The sequence below is a fragment of the Asterias amurensis genome, chromosome 15 (assembly GCF_032118995.1).
Source record: "Asterias amurensis chromosome 15, ASM3211899v1".
Lineage (NCBI taxonomy): Eukaryota > Metazoa > Echinodermata > Asteroidea > Forcipulatida > Asteriidae > Asterias > Asterias amurensis.
In genome coordinates, this window is record NC_092662.1 from 787,041 (window position 1) to 811,635 (window position 24,595).

The 24,595-nt window shown below is 37.4% G+C and overlaps 2 protein-coding genes across 2 annotated transcripts; both read left to right on the top strand.

Annotated features, from left to right (window-relative positions):
* The first annotated feature begins 142 nt into the window (after positions 1-142).
* On the top strand, positions 143-6,432 carry LOC139948286 (zinc transporter Slc39a7-like). Its single transcript, XM_071946388.1, has 3 exons — positions 143-999; positions 2,927-3,129; positions 3,864-6,432. Exons 1-3 carry the CDS (start codon positions 276-278, stop codon positions 4,113-4,115), a joined length of 1,179 nt encoding a protein of 392 aa, XP_071802489.1. The 5' UTR covers positions 143-275; the 3' UTR covers positions 4,116-6,432.
* A 660-nt stretch (positions 6,433-7,092) lies between these two features.
* Positions 7,093-24,591, top strand: LOC139947897 (uncharacterized). The gene is made up of 23 exons (XM_071945743.1): positions 7,093-8,103; positions 8,711-8,979; positions 9,238-9,294; positions 9,475-9,646; positions 9,811-9,965; positions 10,400-10,505; positions 10,845-10,882; positions 11,387-11,577; positions 11,932-12,079; positions 12,558-12,619; positions 13,296-13,362; positions 13,627-13,710; positions 14,161-14,292; positions 14,605-14,779; positions 15,092-15,208; positions 15,462-15,561; positions 16,358-16,487; positions 19,613-19,692; positions 20,280-20,342; positions 20,647-20,737; positions 21,236-21,339; positions 21,625-21,764; positions 21,967-24,591. Exons 1-23 carry the CDS (start codon positions 7,257-7,259, stop codon positions 22,659-22,661), a joined length of 4,023 nt encoding a protein of 1,340 aa, XP_071801844.1. The 5' UTR covers positions 7,093-7,256; the 3' UTR covers positions 22,662-24,591.
* The last annotated feature ends 4 nt before the right edge of the window (positions 24,592-24,595 follow it).

Below are 24,595 nucleotides of genomic sequence, written 5' to 3' on the forward strand. Positions count from 1 at the left end.
TGTCCCGCCCCCATAACAAAATCGCTTGGATTTTATTAAACGGTGGCCATCAATAGCGCCCTCTATCGGCGATTAGTAGCCAATTGCACTCGGTGGACTCTGACGTATGCTTTCTGATATAAATTTATGTCATAGCCGACGGTGGTTAAGGTGCACACACGCTGATGTACGATACGAAAATTGCATGGGGAGGAAGTGTGTGTGCCACGTTATTATAAAATTGATTGGATGCCCATTGAATAAGTGTATGTGTGTTCAAGCACTCGGTAGTCAAAATGGCCATGTCTGTAGCTAAATCCAGGCTGACTTTTGTGTGTCTCTGCGTCCTGATGTACTCCTTTTCCACGGAGATTTCAGCCCATGGATCCGGTGAACATGTCCACGGAGAAAAGGTGCAGTCTCATGAAGGAATTCACAGCCATGACACGGGTGCACCTCCACTCAAATCCAGCTCTATGCAGAAATGGGGAGATGCAATCGGAGCAACTCTTCTGATCAGCGCAGCACCATTCTTGATTTTATTTGTCATTCCTTTGGACAAGGACCGTGAAGGGCAAGAGGCACTCTTGAAGGTGTTGCTCAGTTTTGCCTCCGGAGGGTTACTGGGTGACGCTTTCTTGCATCTTATTCCTCATGCCGTCTCACCACATCATCACCATGGAGATGATGGCGAGGGGCATCACCATCACCATGAGGATGAACATCACCACGATGACCATCATCACCATCATGACCACACACATGACATGATGGTTGGTTTATGGGTTCTTACCGGTATCGTTATTTTCCTGGTTGTTGAGAAAACCGTTCGTTATCTCAAAGGAGGGGCTGGCCACACCCACTCCCATGGCGGTGTGGTTGCTGAGCCAAAAGAATCAAGTGTTGTCAATGGAAGCGGAAAGACAGCAAAAGAAGGTGGAGCAAGGAGGAGAAAAAAGACGAACAGTGGAAATGGAACAAAAAAGAATGCCGATGAGGCATCAGATGTCTCAGAAAAGGGTAATGCCCAGCTTGAAAGAAAGAACAACTTTCTTTCATGTAAAATTGAAAGTTTTTTGGGTTCACAGTTGCTACTCCTACCTAGGACTATGGTTCGTTCCGCTATTGTCTTGAGACAATAGTGGAACGAACCTCATAGTTCTAGAACTTCTAGGAGCACACACTTGCAGGCTAGCTGATACTTCATGTGGCAAATGGACGCAACACAATCATCACAGTTTATGCAACATCTTGTTCAAGGGGCAGATTTGTTCATTTCTAACACACGTTCCTGTCTGCAACTTCACATGGCAACTGTCTAGCTAGAGTTTGTGAAAGCTTAAATTAAATGCTGAGCTGAAATCTGAATACTGCAAAGAGTGTTATGCCAATCCTGCACCTTGAACAAGATAGAAGTTTTTAGAACATAATTGTAAAATTACAGTGAAAGTTTGTATTGTCTCCATACTCCTGCTTGGTTATTGCATTGAAATTGTGAAATGTTTGAGTAGCTGCGTGTTTAACTTTAGAAAATTGTACTGACCTCATCTACAGAACAAAGTGCCAGGCCATCATGTGCCATCTTACATCAGGCCTGGAACTACATAAAAAGAGGGCACGGAGGTCATAGCCCATGTTGCCCTGGTCTTTGCCTTGATGCCCCATCGACAAACATAGGAAGTGCCCTAATGCAAAGTGCAAACTGTTGACTTCTTAACTTTTGGCCAATATCTTACCTTGACTATATTTACCTAAGAGGAACTGTGCACCTTTAATTGTTTACATGAATTTTAAGATCTTGACCTTTGACTTGAGAGTGAGAGTAAAAATAATCATTTTCAAAAGATGTTGATGTGAAATCAAAATTAAATTAATTTTGAGTAGTTGGCTATAGAATGCTAGCACTAGCAGACATTGAAACAAAACGTTAATGTTGTGGTAGAATTTAAAGTTTTAAATGTAGAAACTTGCCATAGTCTGTTAATTGTGATTGTGAAGTTTTAAATGAAACAGAAATTATTTTTAGAACGAAAAAAACAACAAAACATCATTCCGATTCTACACACTATAGCATATAAATCATTCAATATCAATTTCCAACATATGGGCGCTGAATTTCTAAAAAAAGACTGTATAGGAAATTGACCATCTGTTTTAGAAATATTACCAAAATGCATCGAGCCTAATTAACATAATCGCTGAATCAGTGAACATGCAGAGCATTGATTGCTCGCTAACAAACAACACATCAGTTGACTTCCAATTATAGTTTTATCCTACCATGTCTTACAATAATTATTTGGCCTTGTACATAAATAGATGGATTCTCAAATTAATTTATTTTTGATCACTGCAAATGCTACAGGCCTACTGTACCTGGGAACATTTTTATGCATTGAGCTCAGAGAACTACTGCAAAATATTTGACCTAAAACAAGTCCTATGGGTTTTTTCTCACATTCAAAATAAAAATGAGTATTTTGACGATATCAGAAAACTAACCTACTTTTATTTTAAGCATTATAAAACCGATAGGGGCCTCATCTGTAATTGATAACCTGTAATGGGAACCGTGCTGTACACTACACACCTAATCTGTGTATCATGATTCATAGGAATTAGTCCGCCTGTAAAATGTTAAATTACATGAATTCAATTATTTAGGTGTGACTCCATAAACTGCCAGCAACTTGTAGTAGGTACTTAACATTGTGCAAAGTACCCGTTATCCACCCATAAAAACGCATAATTTATTTTGTTCAGAGTTAAGATAATAAAAGAATGTAAACAAAACAAAATCTACATTTAAAAACGTTTTTGATAAAGACTGCCGGTCTGGAATTTTAAATTTTTTATCTTTGAAGTGTATTCCAATGTCCTTTAAAAAAAGGAGATTCTCTATAACTATAATTCATAATAATTCAGAACTTAATATTTTCTTTAACAGATGAAGGAATCAAAGTTGCCGGCTACTTGAACCTAGCAGCAGACTGCACACATAACTTCACTGATGGTTTAGCAATTGGAGCATCGTTCCTCGTTAGTCGTAATGTCGGAATCGTCACAACTATCACCATACTGTTACATGAGGTCCCACATGAGATAGGAGACTTTGCAATTCTTGTGCAATCTGGTTGCAGCAAGAGAAAGGTGTGTTCAGTAATAGGTCGGACAATTGGTGGCTAAGGGCTACCTTAAAGAGGTTTGCAGTAACACCATGTGAAAATCTCTCTTAGATGGTATTGGTTCTGAAAAGAACTGGTGGTGAAAGACTTTTCCACAATTTTTCCAGAACCAACACAACTCAAAGGAGATTTTCACATGGTGTTACCGAACAACTTTCTCAGTTCCGCCATTTTCAAATCCAACTTATTTGGTCGGTAGTAAATGCATGAGTTGTTCTGAACAGATGGTCGGGTTGGCGGATTTGTATTTTTCCTTGCCTTTCATTCTTTGACCTTGGTTTGAATTCCACCAGTGGGCACTATGTGGATTAGATTTGTAGTCCCTACCCGATTGCATTGGGTTTTCTCCTGGAATAATTCTCCAGGATCAAACAGAGAGAAGACAAAGGACAAATAGAGACAGTATGGAGGCTGTTTTGAGTGGAGGCTGTGGCTAGTCAGAAACAAGACAAACAGAAAATCAAAGACAAGACAAATGGACAAAGACAGATAAGACAAACATACAAACATAAACAAGACAAACAGACAAACAGAGACAAGACAAATGGACAAACAAAACAGTACATACAACAGCAACTCTTAGTTAACTAGAATGAAGTAAAAATTATGTATTAAAAAAAAAGGACAATTGATTATGATTCATCTTGCAAAGCAGTCAATAATTTAATGAGGTGTTTATTTGTCACTTTGTATTTACAGGCAATGTATCTCCAGCTTGTGACAGCAGTCGGAGCTCTCGCTGGTTGTGTCACAGCCCTGTTGGCCGAAGGAGGGGATGAAACCGCCCCCAGCTGGATCTTACCGGTTACAGCCGGTGGCTTCATTTACATAGCAACCGTCTCGGTCATACCTGAGTTGCTTCAACACAACAACATCAAGCAGTCTATAGCGGAGATCCTCGGTCTGTTAGCCGGAGTCTCTCTGATGATTCTAATTGCTTATTTTGAGTGAGAATTTTTGTTTTGTTTTTTTGCCAGTGAAAAATTATTTTATTTTCTATCTTATAAAGTTTTAGATTTCAAAATAACACCCGTCATTTGCGTGCATTTATTTTCATTCCTGTAAGAGTAAGTTGGTTTACAATTTTGTTCATCAAAATAAAACTTGTTCCTTTATTGGATCATAATTTCTGCACCTTGAAACACGAAATGACAGGGATGTTCAAACTTGCTAAAATAAATCAACTAACATTGTGTCTAGGTTGTTCATTTTCAATGAAGAGTTTAACTGGGTATCCAAGAAACAAGAGACTAACATTGCTTTATTTTTTTTTAAGTTTCGTTTCTTATGGCCCCAAAATTATGATACTGATTCTCTGAAAATTACTCATTAATTGTTTGCTTTGTATCTATGTTTAGCATTGGTGTGTATTTGTAGTATCTGTAGCATACGTTGGTTGTCGAAAATAATTGAATGACTGAGTGTATTGGTTGTCATCATATTTTCTATTTTACGACACTTTCCTAGGATCCCACCAGTTTCTGTTTTATTTCCCTTTAGACAAATTTGTCCTTTAATAGCGTAGACATTTCTTTCAGTATTTGTTGTTTGTGTTTAGGAACATTTTACCGCTTCAAGAATTAATCTCGTATGCAACTTTGCCAATTTTCTCAGAATTTGTTTCTCCCTTTGTAGTGAAGTAGAAAACTGAAAAACACTTCAAGTTTTTGTTTTAAAAAGTTCCCTTTTATTTAATTTTATTTCTTTTTATTCCACTGTACACTGGGACAACACTAGGAGTCAATTAAAAAAACACAATCCAAAACATAAAACATTGACTGAGAAAACAGAAATATAAAAGTGTATACACATTTTCAAGTAGTATAAATTACCAAGCCAGTGAGTGGCAAGGATTGCATTGGGGGTTGTCAGCAGTTACCAAATTGAGTTAGATTTCTTGCCTCAGAATTGTCAAGTTTTCAACATTGATGGAGACAGACTTATTGAAACATATAATCTTTCAGGTATCTCTAGAAATCCCAATGTAGGGTCGGGGGATTTCCCCCTTTGTCTTTTGGTGCTCCACCACAGTTTTAGCCATTGTAGCTTGGTCAGTGTACACGTATGAATGTTTATTGTTTATAGATTACAAAAGTGCATGGTTGATGTCTCACCAAACCCTTTTCACACGACTGCATTTAAACGGGGTCCCTTGCTTTAATTTCAGCATGGTTTTGAAAGTTTATAAATTTAACTTTGTGTCGAAGGACAGCAATGGTCGGACTGTCCTAGGTCCCTGTGATATCTCAAATTTGCTGTCCTTTGCTGTACAGTTTTTAAAGATTTCAAACTCAACCAAAATAAAAAAATAAACAATGGACCCTTGCTACATTGCTGTTGTCTGAAAATGGCTCGTGTAAACATGTTAAATGTGTTTGAAGAACAACGATATTTGTACAACGAAAACAACAATCCTTGTCATGTATATTTTATTCTGAAAACTGTTTTGCAGATAATGTTGAACAATTTAATATTTTTTGTGTTTAAGAGCAAATGTGGATTGGTAGATAATTGCTAAAGGCTGTTATGTGGTGAATTGTGATGTGTAATATAATGGCCCGTATTACAATACAGCCAACTTTTTATTTCTTTTAATAAGTTAACAAAAACCAGAACTAGATAGAAAATAGACTGGTTCTTTGTATGCTTAAATTCCATAATGCAGCCAATGAACATAAAAGAAATGGTTGCATCAACTATAGATACAAAAACTATATTTAGAGTAAACAACATTAAAGGGAAGGTACACGTTTGGTAAATACTCTAAACAAATATTAACTTAAAAACTGACTTGGTAACAAGCATTGGAGAGCTGTTGATAGTATAAAACATTGTTGGGAACAACTCCCTCTGAAGAAACGTAGTTTTTGAGAAAGAGGTAAGTTCTCACTCAAATAATAAAAGACTTCTAGCTAGAAGTCTTTTATTGAAAGCACACAAATTCGTCCAACAAGGGTGTTTTTTCTTTCATCATTTTCTTGCAACTTCGATGACCACTTGAGCCCCAAGTCACAGGCTTGTTATTTTATGTTTATGATGGGATACACCAAGTGAGAACACTGGTCTTTGACAATTACCAAACATGTACAGTGTCTTTAAATATTCATCCCAAAAAGTAAATGGTAATTTTAATTTTGACGCCTGCATGAAATGACGGTGAATTCATTCAGTTGTAAGGGCTACTTCCAGGTCCAGGTACTTAATAATAATGCGATATTTGTGGCACTGGTTGAAAATAAATGAAGAAAAACAAGTGAGTTTTACTGCATTTTGTATTATTATGTATTCCATTTAATTGTTTGTTTAATTGAATGTTGATAGGAGTATTATCAAAAGAAAGTGCAGCCTGGTTTTGCTAAGGTTAATTAGTTTGTTTCATTTGTTTGTGTGTTTGTTTGTTGGGTGTTTAAGGGGAGGGGAGAGGGTATGAGTTATTTAAGATATGTGTCTTCTATTCATCATTATCACACATTTATTTTATTGCTGCCCTTAATTAGTTATTTTCATGGTGGGGAAAAGACATTTCAACTGAAAATGTTAATGGGCATAAAAGCAGAAAATTTGAATTGAGAAACTTTGAACCTTCCCCAAAAATAGTGACTTGAACTTCGTTTCACCCCCCCCCCCCCCCCACACCACATAACCACCACTATCAGCAAAAGCCATCCTTTATCGATAATTGATCATCCTGTTAAACATAAACAGTTGGAGATAAAAGCGATAACAACCACCCAAACACTATTATTTAATGCACATGATTTTCAGCACATAATGCAGTTTTTGTATCTCTTTAATAAACCACGCCCCTCCCGTCGTATCTCCGTCCCTGGTACTTGGCTTGTAACTCATAGCGCCGTGAAGTGTTCTAAGTGCACCCGTTAAATCAAGGGTCGGCCGAGTGCAATGACATGTGACATTTCCACATGTGCGCACACAGGTCAGTGTTGTTTATTGGTGGCGTGTTTCCTAGTGAGAAATACCGTGGTTGTCAGATCAAAAGATAGCAGGATTTTTTGACAATTTTTCTTGAAAAATGCCACATTGTCAGCGTGTAATTCTGTCCTCAAGCTGTTGGTGAAATAGTGCTGGACAATGTCAGACCAAGCTAAGCTAAAGGAGAGCCTAAAAAAGTCCATTAAAGCACTTGTTATCTCAGCACCGCTCGGACTGACTGTAAAAGAAGTTGAACTAGACTATGCAACTTACGAGGGTCGACCTCTACCATACAGGCAACTGGGCTACACAACATGCCAAGATTTCTTACAAGACATTCCAGATGCTGTGCGCTCTGTATGGGAGAGGGGTCATCTGGTGGTTCGAGCTGTCGCAGACAGCTCAACAAGACACATTCAAAGTCTTGTTTCTAGACAGAAAGTCGACGTTCAAAAATGTCTGAAGAAAAGACGAGCAAGTACGCGAAGACCAGTTCAAAGACAAGTTGTAGTGTCTGTTGCCAAATCACTAAACGTACCTGTTGGGTCTTCTTCGTCAAGCCATCAGAGAGCCTGGCGTCCAGGAGGAGGCGGTTCATCATATCGAACATCGCCCTCGCCTGGCATTGCTTACAACTCACGCCCCAAACCACGAGGCCCACCTGCAGTACAACCCAGCGTTCCAGCCTATGTCCAGAGTCAGCTTAAAACATTCCTAATTGCCCATCCAAATGGCGTTCAAAGTTCGCATTTTGACAGACTTTTCAGCGAGCAATTTGGTCATACGATCTGCTGCACCAAACTTGGTTTCCAATCACTTCTACACATGTGTCAAGTTTTGTCTGACTTTATTGGTATACAGAAACTGACTGGCGGAGAGTTCAGGATTTATGAGAAATCCAATTGCCCAGGAGGAGTTGTTAGTACTCCAACTGTTGTGAACACTCCCAGAGTTAATCAGATAGAAAGACGTCCAAGTACAGCTGTAGAGTCACCAAAACCACCGGGTACAACATTTTGTCGCTAAAACCATGCGAACTAAACCCAGTAACTGGGGCGCTGTTGGCCCTACTTCTAGAAACTACTAAGGGAGCCTTTATACTATAGTTTCTATAAATACCGTTGGCCCAGTTACTGGGACTACTTCTACCTCTATGATTACATTATGCTAGTCTCAAATTTGGCATCCGGCCACCACTTTAATAATTTTGGAACAGAAGGGTTGACAGAGTGTATAAATTCTTTGATGAGCACCAAGACTCAATCTTGCTTAGCAATAACAGATTATCAGCCAATATTGCAAAGAGTTCACATGCGCACTCATCTTTTAGTTTTGTACTTGTGCAGTAGTTTTCAAGGAATTTTTTATTGTTATAGCAGAGTCCCTTTTCTCAGTGGTTCAAATTTATTCAGGATATGTTTCTGTCAAAGCATAATCCATCAGAATTTCAACAAAGCTATTTATACATTTTTAAAATTTCTTTATTTCTTTATTTATCTGGGTGATATCTATTTCTTGATTCACATAAGAAAGAAGCAAATTAAAAATCACAAATATTTAAAAAATCGATTACAAAACTTTGAACAACAGTTGTTAATTTCTTTCAATTACAGACAGACAAGAAGAGTCGTACTCCAAACGAGATTCTGTGAGACCTAAGAATGGCCCGAACCATCAAATTGACACACAATGGAGGAACACCAGCCAGGTCAACTCTGCAAGACCATCTGGCCAGAACAGCCGGCAAGAAAACCAAGAGACGGTCAACACAAGAGAAAGATCTCCAAGCTACTTGAAAGAACGTTTGGGAAGTGCCTCCTCGATTGATAACACTCTTACATCGGATCTGTTTGAAACAAAGTTTCTGGAGGAAATACAGCAAGTATGCAAGATTTGCTACAACTCATGTACTTCTCACATTTACCTTTTTCTTGCATAACGCTAAAACCCTACAGGTATCTGAGGTCACGCGCACGTATAACGCACATAAAACAGCTATTGTCCAATGATCTGCCTCTTTTTTTTAGATGTGACGTCATACATGTATGCAACGGGTCTATTCTTATTGTTGTAAATCTACTGTGTATCAATTATCTGGTTTATTCTCTAACTAAAGTTTTATATATTTTTGCTGTTGCAGGTTTTGGCAGAGCACCCTGAGGGTGTTTGGGCAGCTTATCTACCAGACATGTATAAGGTAACTTAAATGAATCAGACTTTTGCTAATTAATAGTAGTTATTATTCAACAAAGATGCGCAAGAAAGACACTCAAGAAAGCCTTTGAGAAAGACGTACTCTGCTAGGGTTGAAACGTAAGGCCATCATTTATTTTTTTGCAAAGATGCATAACTCAGAGTCTTGTTTTGTATCCTTCAGGAGAAGTTTAAGAAGACATTACCGATGATGTCTCTGGGTTATTACAGTGTGACCGAGCTAATGGCTGCCATGCCTGAGGTAGTAGCAATCGAACGAGAGCAGAAACAGGGAGACTGGAAGCTATATGATGTGCGGACATACAAACCAAAGACTAACTTACAGAACAACACAAGTAGGTTATTTCAAATAATTTACTGGTTATTATCTTAAGCCCAAAACATTTGCTAAGCATAGACAAAACTTGGTAAGCAAGATTGTCTTCTAATAGCAGCTTTTTAAAATTTGGCCTTAGTTCAATTTCATGTTCAGCACAAACATTTACCTTTTTATTTCCAGCGAGTTCAGAGGCAAATGCCACAGCTCAGAGTAGGAAGACTGAAGTGGCAGCTGATCCTTCCAAAGGATTCTTGGAGCTCAAGACAAAGATCCGTCAGATCCTGGAACAGAACTCGGAAGGAGTCTATCTCAAAAGTCTTCCTCTCCTTTACAAAGTAAGTGTATAAGTTAATAGTTTGCTACTAAATGATCAAGTCAACGCCTCAAAAACAAGAGCCTTTACTTTTCCTCTTTGGGTCAAACTTTTGTAAGTTTAGTAAAATTATGTGAACCTAAGCAATGCCCTGTAATAAATGTAAGGTCATAGGTTGGTTTTGTCAATGTAATGCTTCAGATGAGTACAGTGCCCTAGAAAACTTGCCGAGAAAACAGCAATAAAACTCTCACAATATGTTCACAATATTTTTAAATTTATACACATTAAGTGAGGTGACAACCGGATCTTCAGCTGCGTGAACAGACGCCCACCTATGACCCTAGCTTTAAATATGTCGTGCCATGTCAATTATATTTAAAGAACTTGTGTGTAATTTTCTTTTGCATAACAAAGTTTTGACTTAAAAATATCTTTACTCTTTGTTATGTACAGAAGACTTTTAATGAGACGTTTCCTTTGGAGGAACTTGGTTTGAGAGACATCGAATCCCTTGTCATGATGATGCCTGATATTGTTAATTTAGTCTACAAGGGATATGGTAAGAAAGTTTCAATTCTGCCCAAGAAAAGATGATTGTGTTTGCATGCTTGTAATGTTGCAGAAGGATTATCACCAAGCTCCAAAATTTTTGTAGGTTTTGTAAAACTTTCTTTTGCTTTGAATTTTGTTTCACTTTTAGAATAATAATCAAAGAATAATTCTCATAGTAGCATCAGTAAGATTGTTGAGATAGACAATGCTATACAATTTATTGACACTCTTAGTGAGTGATTTTCAAGGGCCTTGCAACAGGTGATCAAAGATAAAATTCACTGAAATCAAGTAAAAATCAAACCCATTCAAGATGACTCATATTTGTTTTTGCTTTTTTTCCCAGGACGTCTTCTCCTTGTTCTAGTAGATGAATCGAGAACAGTAAGTAAAAAATCAGTAGTTTTCTTGCACTCGACCTTCCTGCTTGTTTTAGTTTTGCCCAAACCGAACTCCACACTTGTATTTCAGGCTGTTTTTAAATCATAGCTCAGGATTTGGCTCTGGCTTGGGCAACATCTGCCTGTTTGAAGCCCCCACTGAAAGTGTAAGTCCATGTCTAAATAGGGGACTTTTGGAACGCTTGGTGGCCGCAGACATACCAGGTAAAATCCATTGTTCTCGGTAATGTGCGCAGGCTCAGAACTACAGAAACAATGGACATTTACCTGGTAAGTCTGCTGCCACCTAGCGTTCCAAAGTCTTTCATTGGCTGCTACTGCTAGATTGTGTCATCGTGCATTGAAGTATATGAAGTTCTTAACAATTGTAGTTGTAGCAGTTTCAATTCAGATTGTCTGTCTCATCAAAGTTACTGACAGAGCTCAAGGCCAAACCTAAGCCTTGGTTTTGAAAACAGCCTGAGTCATTTTATCAACTTCATCCTAGGTTCCGCGGAACAAGTCCATTCCTAAGGATGCAGTAGGCTGGGGTTTCGGCTACTCCTACCAGGACTTCCCACCCCTTCATGATTACATCGAGGTGTACGTAGCGACGGTATTCACTCCTCATCGACTATGCATCCAACTTAAAAACAAACAGAGCAATGAAGACCTGGATAACCTGATGGATAATCTTGAGTAAGTTTCTCACCTTAATTAGGCAACTTCTTAAAATTATTACAGGATAAACTTCTCCACAGTTTATTTTCCAACTCTTTAGGATATCCCAATTTGGCCAATGTGCCCCCTCAAAAGTTTCTAAACTTCAAAAAGTTGTTTAGCAGAAAATACTTCATGACAAATTTCTTTACTAAGCAAAAATTGAGTCACAACAATGCAAACTTAATGTAATTTTGGCTGGTAATCTGTATTGGCTAAGCAATACTATTCTGTGTCTAGCAAGTTATTGTGCTGACAGACCCTATGAAATTGTGGCCAGACCTGAAACTATTGAACTTTTTTTCATGACTTGTTTTACTATTTATTTTCTAGATCTGTCTACGCCTATCCTGAAGGGAATAAGTATGAGTTGCCAGAGTCTATGGTAGCTGTAGGTCAAGTTTGCTGCGCTCTGTATCTCAGTGATAATAACTGGCATAGAGCCATTATTACTGGTATACCTATTGTGGACTTTATAGAGGTGGGTTGTGGCTAGAGCCCAATTTCATAAAGCTATTAAGTAGACAATTCTGCTTAGCAAGTTTCTTTGATCAGCAAGAAATGACCGGGGTACCAGTCGCAGCAATTGTAAATGTATGGTATTCTGGCTGGTTAATCTTTTTTTGCTAAGCAAACTACTTTGTGCTTAGCATGTTTTTGTGATTACAGGCTTTATGACATTGGGCCCTGATTATTTGCATTGCTACTGTAGCCTGTTTAGGTTGCTTTTCTAAATTCAACAGAATCCATCAGTTAAAGGAAAGAGTGGTTTGAAAGATTTTTTTGGACACTTCCCTGAAAACTATTCCAAGATGAGTTGCTGGAAAGTTTATCCACAAAGGATAGTTCATTGAAAAATTGTGCATGGATTGTTTTCAGAATAAGTTTATTCTCAAACAACCAAGGTTTCCATTATATATTTATAATTATAATCCTAATTGATGTGGAATCTTTCCTAGGTGCTGTATGTGGATTACGGCACTGTAGCAACTGTCACAAGATCTGCTCTAAGATTGCTCAAGTAAGTTGACATTTTTATAAGTTGAAGCTTTTGTTTGTCCCTTCTCAGCTCTTGACCTTTTGTGTGATTTAAACAAATTTATATTCTGTTTTGTTGGTGTATTTTGAATGGTTGAGATTCTGTTTTAGGTATGATTTTTTTCTATTGTGTGCTGTTCATCTTGTTTTGCCTGTGTACTTTAAAATTGATTGTATTATAAATTGTACTGTGTATTCATAAAACGTTCACACTCTGTATGATGGCTTTGTATTTTTAGACTGCACATTCTGAACGGCTTTTGTATTTTACACTAATCATATTCTGTGTGGTTTTGTACATGTATTTTAGATTGTTTATACTCTGTATTGCTTGTATTTTATTTCACATTCTGTATGCCTTGTATTATAGACTCATTCTGTGTTGCTTTGTATTTCAGACTGTTCGTATTCTGTATGGCTTTGTATTTGAGATATTTCACATTCTGTATGGTTTTGTTTTTTAGACTGTTCACATTCTGTATGCCTTTGTATTTTGTTATTTAACATTCTGCATGGCTTGCATTATTGACTGTTCACTTCTGTATTGCTTTGTATTTGTTATTTCTTTTGTCAATTTGGTAATGATACAAATAATAATGATTTAAAATTGAAGTAAGTTGTACTTTTTATTGAAACGATGCTTCTTATTTGGTTTTCAGGTCTAGCTTCTTAAGATTACCTGTCCAAGCCTTCAATGGACGCCTTGCCTACATTGAACCAGCTGAGGTGAGATGACTTGACAACTTATTTGTAACTTCATCCATAAACTTATTACAAGTAGAGCTTACAAACTCTGTCTTCCCTAACTTGTTAACAATTGCAGTCAACTGAATTCCACTCTTGCCCGAACTGAGTATTTTGGCTCTGGAATTAGTCTGGTGTATTTTATGTGTATGTGTATCAATTCTTGAACAGTAAAGTTGAGAGGGAACCAGACCTTGCTTTGTTAGTTGTCAATACTGAACTATATTTTCTGGGTTTTTTTATTAGGAGAAATGGACGCAGCATGCCAGAGACAGACTCTTAGCCTTGACGGCTGGAAAACCTCTCATCGCCCTCATTACAGAAATTCAGGTAATTTATTCCCCTGAAAGGATATCACCCAAGAACTCCTAGCTGTCAAATTCTACGGGTTTAGCGTTTACCTTCCTGACTCCTTCAAAATTGACTGGAGTATTTGAATGGTTTAGGAGGATTGAGGCTATTTTAACATTCACCTCCTAGAAGGGATCCCACGCAAGTCATATGGGTTGATTTTGAGGTGGTATATTGAGTATTGAGGTGGTATGCTTCATTAGCTTTGAGCCTTCATTAACTCTGAGGCTTCATTATCTTTAAGGCATGGTAAAGTTTGAGGCGGGTTGTCTTATAGGCTTCATTGTCGTATAGGCTTCATTGTTTTTTAGGCTTTAAGGTCTTTGAGATTTCATTGTCCTGAAGGCTTCATAAACTTTGAGGCTTCTTTTCTTTGAAGCTTCATTGTCATAAAAATCTGTTCTTTTTGTTGTTTTTTCCCAACTGAAGAGAGCAGAGTTGTATCTCTTACTGAGTGACACAACAACGGATGAAGACATCCACATCAACGATGCCTTGGTGGAGGATGGGCTAGCTCTATTTGAGGCAAGATCAAGTGAACAACATCAAGCTCCTTCCAAGGTAATTCCCAACACTAAGAAATCAACAACCTTGTCCCACAAAGTTGTGTGCTTTCAGATGCTTGATTTCAAGACCTCAAAATCTAATTCTGAGGTCTCAAAATCAAATTCGTGGAAAATTACTTCTTTCTTGAAAACTACATTAATTACTTCAGAGGGAGCTGTTTCTCACGATGTTTTGTACTATCAACAGCTCCTGGTTACTCATTACCAAGTTAGGAAGTAGTATAAGGTTTTATGCTGATAATTATTTTGAGTAGTTACCAATAGTGTCCACTGCCTTTAAAATATAACTTGCTCTTTCTTGCTCTAGCATCAAGATTGTGAGTTTTCTGATGATGAATTAACACAAGCTGAGTTTGAATTCATGACCTTACAAGACGTCACTGAAAGTGACGATGCATCTGGGAATCCTGAGTACAATGCTGAGAATTACGAGGCGGTGGTGAGTCCACCAGAGCCGGATGAGACTCTAGCTGACTCAAAAGGTACCTAGTAGTGGATGTGGATGTGGGGGCTAAGTGTTGGTTGATGTTTGTTAAAAGATATGGTTGATGTATTTAAAGTTTGGTGGATGTATATGCATTATCGTTGATTGATTTATAACTAAAGATATGTGGTATGTGTCTAGTTGGTAAGACACTGCTCTAGAATTTTAACGGTAGGGTTTTATATGCCTGGGATTGTGTTCTTAGAGCTCGAGAAAGTACTGAGTATACAGTGCTAACACACATCGGTGTTCTGGTCTTTGTGTTAATCTGTAATAGAACGTATGTATCTCCCTTTCTTTCAATATTAAGACGAAGATGCAGCACCCAGCAGTCTTCAGAACCCACCACCAGGTCTTCCACCTCCAGGTCTTCTATCTCCCTCCAGAGAAAACCGAATAAATAACGGCCCCACACCCAACGATAACGGTAAATGAAACCTCGCACATAATTCAAGTTTTCCTGCTACTTTCCCATAAGTTTCCGTGATGAATTTGTACATTTGTGAACTGTATAAGGTTTGCGGTGACACCATGTAAACATCTCTTTTGTGAACTGTTAGTTCTACTTGGTATTTTCCACCATGCATAGGCCCAAGTCTTATCTTGCAAGTACCAACCTTGTTCCTCTTAAAATACCGAAACAGTATAACGATTCCATTAATACCCCTCTCCACTTGCAGACAGAGGTTCGAATCCCTCCTTGGACAGTGAAGATTCTAGGGCTAGTGATATGCCTTATTTGGAAGAATCACCAGGCGATGGTCGATGGATTGTTAAACGGTGAGTTGAACAAAAGTTAATTAGAAATCTTTTATCTTTTTTAAAATCAATGTTTGGGCTGTAGGTTTGGCTTTTGATGCGTCAGTGACGCTGAGATAGATGGATGGTGCCGAAGACAAAGTTTTTTTGTTTTGTTTTTTAGATCTGTGTAATAGGAAGTAACTATTTTACTTTCTTTCAATTAATTTGTGCTCTTTTTCAATACCTGCTGGAGAGGAGAGCAATTTATTTTATTTTATAGGAATTGCTACGGCCTCCAGCTGCTGGTTCTCTTCTTGCCTCTCTATTTTAATTCCTTTTTGTTGTATCTTTTAATGTTTTTACTAATTGTGTTTTCTCATTGTTTTTAATTATTAATCGTTGTGTACAAATTCTGCATTTATTACATGTTTAACTGTATTTCTCTCTTGGGTGTATAACTGTATGGATTTTAATAGGTTTTCTTTTAATTGTTCAGCACCTAGGAGCATGTCTACATGGATAGGCGCTATATAAATTCTCCAGAAGACGATCAGAGCATACTGATCGAAACGTCGAGTTAACCCAACGGTTCTTTTCAGAACCACCCCCAACTCATTTAGAGATTGTTATTACATGGTGTTACCGCAAACTCTTCTATATATATAAATCGCCATTATTATTATTACTATTATTATTATTATTATTATTTTTTTTTTATTTGCCTGAGAAATGAAACAAATGTACATTTAAATATAAACATCACAGATCTTTGAGAACTTAGAAAAACATTTGATACCTCGATTTTTCAACATGTTTGTATTCTTTCTATTTTTAGCGTTGATCTTGATGAGGGTTACCAGGTCCATCTTATTAATCATGAGAATGAGGTTTGTTTAACCATTGCCGAGGTTACCTCGTTCCTATGTGACGATGATTCGGATCCGGAAGAAGTCCTCTGTTGTCTGGTAATTATTTACAAATTGAACAGGAATTTTAAAGTGGCAACATTGTTTGAAGATAAAGCTTTATCAAGTAATACACCACAAGGGATAGCTCTGTCCTTTGTTTTCTGACTTTGACAAAATAGGGAGACTGCCAATATGGGGTTAGATAGCTCAGTTGGTAGAGGGCGGCCACATTAATCTGAAGGGCGTTGGTTCGAATCCTGCTATAATAAACTTATCTTTGATTATTCTCTTCAAGCAAAGTTGAATCCTTGATTCTGATTGGTCGATCCATAGCATTGAGAGTTTGATATTGACCAATGTTAGGCCAAACAAAATAAATGTTGTGTTTACGGTAACCCGACCGACCTGAATTTTTTGCGGCCGAATTGCCGACCTCAAAACATTTTTCTAAATATTTTGTGAGTTGGTAAAATTTAAAATGAGAATTTTAACATGTTGCCTCACTTTAAAACTGTTTATTACGACTTACCAGTGTAATAATGCATTTTTGCAAAAATCATGGCGATATCAAAACTTGTGCACCGGCCCACGCCTAGCCTAGCTTACTGTACTGCCACAATTTTTTCTGTGAAAGGTGCACGCGCCACCCGATGCCCGGCCCCGACGCACCCGCTGTGTTCACAGCGTACTTCGGGGCGATCCAATGTCACACGAAACGAAATTGGGCCCCTGGCAGCCGGCCGCATATTGGACACCACAACAAAACACGGTACAACAGTACTGTACAGCTAGCTGTCAGTGGTACAGCACGAAACGAAATTGGGCCCCTGGCAGCCGGCCGCATATTGGACACCACAACAAAACATGGTATAGCTGTCAGTGGTGTACAGCACGTGGGTGACCGGGCCACAGAAAATGTTTTGGGCCACAGAAAATTTGTAATTTGTTGTCCTCTGAAATGATTGGACAAAGAGGTTTACCGTTTATGACAAGAAAACCATTGTCAGACTTGTAATAATTGAAGACATATTCTAATTAGTTTCAGCGCCGTCGTCCTTACGGACCCAGGAAATGCTAGGCCTGTAAGCTTTTGTATCAGTTTTCAAAGAATCATGCCACATTGAGTGAAACCCTTTTTTTTTTTGCTAGTTACTTTGCAAGTATTAAAATGTGACCATGCTTAAATCTAGCAATATAAAGCCACATGTTTTGGGCCACAGAAAATTTGTAATTTGTTGTCCTCTGAAATGATTGGACAAAGAGGTTTACCGTTTATGACAAGAAAACCATTGTCAGACTTGTAATAATTGAAGACATATTCTAATTAGTTTCAGCGCCGTCGTCCTTACGGACCCAGGAAATGCTAGGCCTGTAAGCTTTTGTATCAGTTTTCAAAGAATCATGCCACATTTGCTAGTTACTTTGCAAGTATTAAAATGTGACCATGCTTAAATCTAGCAATATGAGCCACATGTTTTAGGCCACAGAAAATTTGAAATTGATTGTCCTCTGAAATAATTGGACAAGAAGAAAAGGTTCGCCGTTTATGACAAAAAAACATTTGACTTGTAATAACTGAAGACATATTCTAATCAGTTTCTGAAAGTGGATAAAAACAAAGAGAGACGCCTGCAGTTAACTTGTTATGGTAGACAAGTGATTCTGCCGTTGAAATAAAACATACAGTTCAAGTTTTCAATTCCAATTTTCATTGTTGTTTTATTAGTGATTTGTTTCTTCGGAGTATGATTACCCATCAGACACTAGTTGAACTGGCCATCGGGAAGCTTTTGAGTTGTTTTGAAGTATATTTAAACTACCCAGAGACTCACAACACACATTCAGATCAGATCAGGCTGACATTCAAAATAATAAGTTTGACCCTCAAAAGTGTTTATTCATTTTGCTATATTATTTTGGGGAAAATGTGAGTTGTGAGTTTCGGCTCTGTTGTTAATGTTATGGTACACCTTGCACCACTGAGCCTACTGAGTGACATCATTTTCACCCAGCAACCCGGAGGTTCGTCAGTCTGGGTAAAGTGCAAGTAAGTGTACAACAATGGAATGAAAAATGTGAACAAAATAACCACACCTCAAATTGAAAGTTGGTAAAACTGATGTCAGCATTTAAAACATGGCCCTGATTTAATGGTAAGATAAAAAGTTTCCTTGTAACTTCTAAAGCGCTTGCAACTTGACCTATGTTATGTTTTTTCTAAAACAACTTATAAACTTTTATATTTTACCACTTTCCAACATGAGGGTTTATAACTTGATGAGTCGAACAAGGTTAGTATAATTCATGGTAACGGGTTTAAAATATTAACAAATAACTCAAAATTCAAGAACTTAAAAATAAAAATAAAATTACAAAATAAAATTATTTTCCTACCTACCTACCTGGAATTTTTTAGGGCCGTTACCGTAAACACAACATTTATTTTGTTTGGCCTTAAAGGCAGTGGACACTATTGGTAATTACTCAAAATAATTATTAGCATAAGACCATTCTTGGTGACGAGTAATGGGGAGAGGTTGATGGTATAAAACGTGAGAAACAGCTCCCTCTGAAGTGCCATAGTTTTCGAGAAAGAAGTAATTTTCCACGAATTTGATTTCGAGACCTCAAGTTTAGAACTTGAGGCCTCAAAATCAACCATCTAAACGCACACAACTTTGTGTGACAAGTTTTTTTTTTTTTTTCATTACTATCTCGCAACTTTGATGACCGATTGAGCTCAAATTTTCACATGTTTGTTATTTTATGCATATGTTGAGATACACCAAGTGTGAAGGCTAGTCTTCGACAATTACCAATAGTGTCCACTGCCTTTAAACCATGTTCTTTATTGCGCTGTTGTATTGAACGTTCAAGCTACATGTCAAGTTTGCTTGAAGATAAACCTGTATCACAGCAGGGGTGATGCTTCTCTTTTGAAAAGAGCAAGAGCACATAAGCATTTTCTCCTTGGTAAAGTGCCCCTCTATGAGGAAATTGTTCTTTTCTATTGGCACATTTCAGGGGGCACCAAGGGGCACCAAGGCGATGACCACAGCCTGGATGACCAGGGGCAATAGAGGCAATGGCCTCATATTGGATACCTATGACCAATATTCAACTAATCCGAACTCAAGCTTGTGGAATAACTAAAATTATTGCTGATCAAATTCATGTTACAGGTCAGTGAACTCATGGTTGATATTCCGTTAATGATGGCTGATGAGAAGGAACACCCAAGACTCTTTAGAGAACTACGAAGGTCCCTTAAAACTCTCCCTTTTTTTAAAAGAAAACATTTTGTTGTCATTTTTACTACTAATCATTCACAACTCATCTCCTTGATGACTTCTTGTAAGACTATTTGCATGGGTTTTCTTAGCAGGCCTAATTGTATATTTGCAAAAAACTGTAATTTTGATTTTTGCATAAATTAAATGTGTCTGTGTAACTTTTATATTAGAGTATATAGTTGGCCTAATTTAAAATTTCGCTTATAAATTTATGGAATTGAATTTTTTGGTCTGTGTAACTTTGATATTAGAGTATATAGGTGGCCTAATTTATACATTTGCTTATAAATTTAAAATTTATTGAATTTAGTTTTTGGTCTGTATAACTTTTATATTTGAGTATATAGTTGGCCTAATTTATAATTTTGCTTATAAATTTATTGAATTGAGTTTATGGTATCACATGCAGTGAATTTTGTGCATATCACTTGAACATATTTCAAAGTTGGGTTTCCACCATGAACTATTGTTAACTATGATCCACTTCTATAAATTGTTCTTATTATAGTAATTATTTATAAAAAAAATAGTAAAAAAATATTGTTTGGTTTTACAGGATGGAGGTTCTGGATAGCACAGATCTGAGTTTGGACTTGGTTACCATGATGCCTTTTACTAGGTAGGTATCTGAAGTCATTGTCTAGAGTCAAATAATTTAGTTATGAATAAGATTTAATTGAAATGTTGTAATCCTGCCTGCTGAATGTTGTGTGATTTTCATCCACATCTGAAGTCATTGTCTGGATTCAAATAATTTAGTTATGAATAAGATTTAATTGAAATGTTGTAATCCTGCCTGCTGAATGTTGTGTGATTTTCATCCACATCTGAACTAATTGTCTAGAGTCAAATAATTTAGTTTTGAATAAGATTTAATTGAAATGATGTAATCCTGCTGAATGTTATGTGTTTTTCATCCACAGCGCATTGTTGTTGCTGGGCTGCTCTGGTACTGTTAGCATGGAGATAGTGCAGCAGCTGCAAGAGAAAACTGAAGACCTGGGCGTTCTTGGGGTAATTGTGACTTATGATATTCAAGCACTGCCCACCATAACATCTTTCTAGCATTGGTGTAGGCAAGGGATGGAAACATGGTCAATTAAAAATTAAACCCCCAAAACACAACCCAGTTATCATATTGTGAAAGCTTATAGGCTGTGCCAACTTATTGGGAATAATAACAATTATAACAAACAGCACTATACAGAGATTCATTAAAAATGGTTTTAAAAAGGAAAAGTAACAAATACTGTAATAAATTGTCTTGGTTCAAACCAAAATTAATTACAAACTACCCAGTCAGTTTCCCTTGGGGTTTATTACTTGAGAATTTCAATTCTAATTATCAGTAAATATTGAATATGATATACGTAAAGGATCCAGATCAGATGTAATGTTTTTATGAATGATTTGGACACCAAGGGGATTTTTATTTAGGATGATTGGGGCAAGACATAAAATTTATCTTGGGATGCCAAATATTTACAACAATGTCTTATTATTTGTCTCAAGGATATGTTTGGGAGTGATGTCAGTGATAATGCTATGGATGACCTTGGTTTGGCTCTGGAGTTGGATGAGCTGAAAATGACTCTGGAAACTCTTCAGTACAAACGGTAAACATGGTAGCCAGATATATAAACATTTTTTATTGTTTTGTTTGAACTTTACTTTTAGATTATCTTTGTATGCTAGACAACATGGGTCATGCTTAGCAGGTTTTTGGGGTACCCGTTTTGTATAACAATGTATTTACAAGGCCGCTTGCTGGCTTCTGCTAAGCGAAGTTTTAGTGGTAACCAGATTTTTGAAAGTGTGCCCCGCTATGAACCATATACAATTAATACACAAGACATGGTATTTTGGTTGGTAATTAGGAAGATCTGACTTGCTCTTTCCAGGAAGCGTATTGTGAGCGCTATGATGCAGAACACAGATATGAACTTCGTTGATGAGCTGTCTCATATCGAAGGGAAGATTCAAGAGATCACAAAGATGGCCGAGACGACTGAAGCTATCATTCAACAGAGGGCGCTAGACGGTAGGTATGGTTCTTACTTTGGCCTATTTTTGAGTATATTTTTCACCTGATATATTTGTTATCAATTAGCGTCCTTCAAAAGTCTCCATTCAAAGGTAAATTGTATGCAAAATAATCAATCTATAGATATTTTTTCTATGATAACTAAGTACATTTTTGTTCTTAAATTTACATTGTTTTGATCCTTTGCTTTTAATTACAGGAGACGAAATGGCTTTGAAGTCTAATCCAAGTGCGTCTACTGAGGAAGTAAAAGTTACTTCACCATCAAACGCCAATGAATCAAACACTGGTTCACTAAGCCAAGGACGAATACCAGACAGTCCAGAGCAGTCATCGACAAGCAGTAATCCAAAGTCTGCAAGTAAGCTTGTCATGGCCGTAGAACCTTCGCTAAGAGATTTAGATCTAAACAAAACAGCAGCACAGGAGAAAGTGCCTATGCCACCCCTTCAAGAGCCAGAAGTATACGAAGCAGCTCCGCCATGCCCACCTGAGCCTACAGCAGTCAGTGCCCCACAGTACCACGCCCCACCTACGCAGCTCACACAGCCAGACATCCGGTTTCCATATATGCCATACGCCCAGTTCCCAAATCCAGAGTTTGTTCCCCACTCTAATCAGTATTTCCCACGACTCTCGTTCCCACCACCACCCAGTGGTTATCATCACCAAGGTTCGGGTGACTTTGTCCCTCGGTTGTACCCAAACCAGCAGTCGTGGATGGAACCTGTACCCCAAGGGACATTCATGCATCTACCCCCACCAAACCTTGGTACCATGTCACATGTCTCACCACCACCGAGACCTTTCATGGGTACTTTGCCACCCAGTTACTGTCCCAACTCAGGAGGGCGCTGGATGCCCGGCCCAGGCCAGGGTCAAGGGATGTGGTGACTGGGGAGTCGCATGAGTTGCTGACAAGAAATGTGTAACCCATTCCATGGTAATGAATAATAGTGGAAAGAATGAAGCATGCCATGATGGATTGTGAAGCCTCTGATGACAGTATGGTCTAATGGTGCTACAACTGAAGTTTATTTGTTAAACTTGTTAATCTTTTTTAAAGAGTCTTGATGTTAAAAGAACTATTATGTTGTTGAAATGCTGCAGGAATTAAGCATGCAATTTTTTTATGATTTGTGTTTTTACATAAGTGCCATGCAAAGAATAGCCTCCCCAAGGTAGAAAGGAGACATGCATAACAGCCATTTTGTAATATTTGAGTTTAGCATGAAAGAAGGATATATTCCTGAAAAGTAATCCATACTTGTTCATAAAAGTTGGACTTGCATTTTTAGATGTTGGAGATGAAATCGTTGCGTCGGTGCAATTTTGTGCCTCGATATTTTATATTAATGTTGTATCTTACACACACAAAAACATGGTGAATTTTTTGTTATCTTGCCCCATCACTATTGGTTTTGTGTGTAATCTGGGATTAGTTACTATACAGGGTTTGTAAAGCTGGCAAAATAGTGGCAGTGTCAAATTTGTGTGAAATCAACCATTGTATATATATACATGACAAAACAAAATCTTTGAAAATTTGGGCTGAATCTGTTGGGAGTCTCGTCGGGAGAAAAATAGTGAAAACCAAGCACAATTTTTAGCATTTAAACAAACTCATAACAATAGAAATCAGCCAATCGGATAGTTTTCTTAAAATGACTTCATTTGACTTCATTTCAGAGAGAAATATTTCTTGGAAAAAATTGGTTCTAGTAATTGTTTGAGCTACAGTAAGCTTCAGACTTAAATTTAGCAATGTTTTTTTTCCCGTGCCATTCCTGCATAAAACCTTGAAGTTTGATATTTAGATATATGATATTTAGGTATTGCGTGTAACATAAATATGAGATGCACCTCGATTGCACCTACGGAACGATATTAGGCTAGAAATGTACATTTGATTAAACAGTATTTTTTAGTGGTGGATAGAAAAAGATTATTTTATTTTACAAAGATTATTTTATTTATGTATTAAACTCTTATTATCAACATTTGACATGATAACTTGAATTATATTTAAGTTGTGTATTTGTGTTTATTTCTGCACACAATAGTTTTCCTTCTCAGTCTACAAGTCGCCAACATTCCAAACCAATCTGGCGCAACTATTTTGACAAGTTATACATAAAGCTATGTGGAGTTTGTTTCCCCTTGTTGGTAACCAATGTTGTAACTTGACACAAAGAAAACACTCTTGAAACACTCGAGTCTGTACAGAAATGTGTTTATTTACTTACATGTGTACACCAGAAAAACACTGTTTTCCCCAATTATTAATGGAAGGAATAAAATCCTGTAAACCATTATTTTATTAGATTTCCTACAATATAAAGAATCAAACTAAAAATATTTATGCTATTTTTTCCTTCATTTAATCAAAGAATCATTTATTTATTTATTTTCCCCATTTTTACGCCGCTTACATGGATGCCACTTTGCCTATTCAATTTGCACCCAACAAACGATGATAAACCACTACCTGTAATGTCAAAATGGCAGGCATGGTTCTATTGAGCTGCTTCCTGAAAATTAACTTCTCTGTCGTTACTTTTCAGTTAACAAGCCTTCACTAAGAAATGACATTGTTACTTTCCAGTTAAAGGAACACGTTGCCTTGGATCGGACGAGTTGGTCAAAACAAAAGCGTTTGTAACCGTTTTCTATAAAATGCATATGGTTGGAAAGATGTTTTAAAAGTAGAATACAATGATCCACACAAGTTTGCCTCGAAATTGCGTGGTTTTCCTTCTACTGTGCGAACTAACATGGTCGGCCATTTATGGGAGTCAAAATTTTGACCCCCCATAAATGGCCGACGT

Excerpts from the sequence above, each read along its gene's own strand:
- LOC139948286 (XM_071946388.1), top strand. The coding sequence starts at position 276 with ATGGCCATGTCTGTAGCTAAATCCAGGCTGACTTTTGTGTGTCTCTGC. Across the intron at positions 1,000-2,926 it reads ATCAGATGTCTCAGAAAAGG|ATGAAGGAATCAAAGTTGCC; the intron begins GTAATGCCCAGC and ends TTTCTTTAACAG. Across the intron at positions 3,130-3,863 it reads CTGGTTGCAGCAAGAGAAAG|GCAATGTATCTCCAGCTTGT; the intron begins GTGTGTTCAGTA and ends TTGTATTTACAG.
- LOC139947897 (XM_071945743.1), top strand. The coding sequence starts at position 7,257 with ATGTCAGACCAAGCTAAGCTAAAGGAGAGCCTAAAAAAGTCCATTAAA. Across the intron at positions 10,506-10,844 it reads TTTAGTCTACAAGGGATATG|GACGTCTTCTCCTTGTTCTA; the intron begins GTAAGAAAGTTT and ends TTTTTTTCCCAG. Across the intron at positions 20,738-21,235 it reads AAGACCTGGGCGTTCTTGGG|GATATGTTTGGGAGTGATGT; the intron begins GTAATTGTGACT and ends ATTTGTCTCAAG.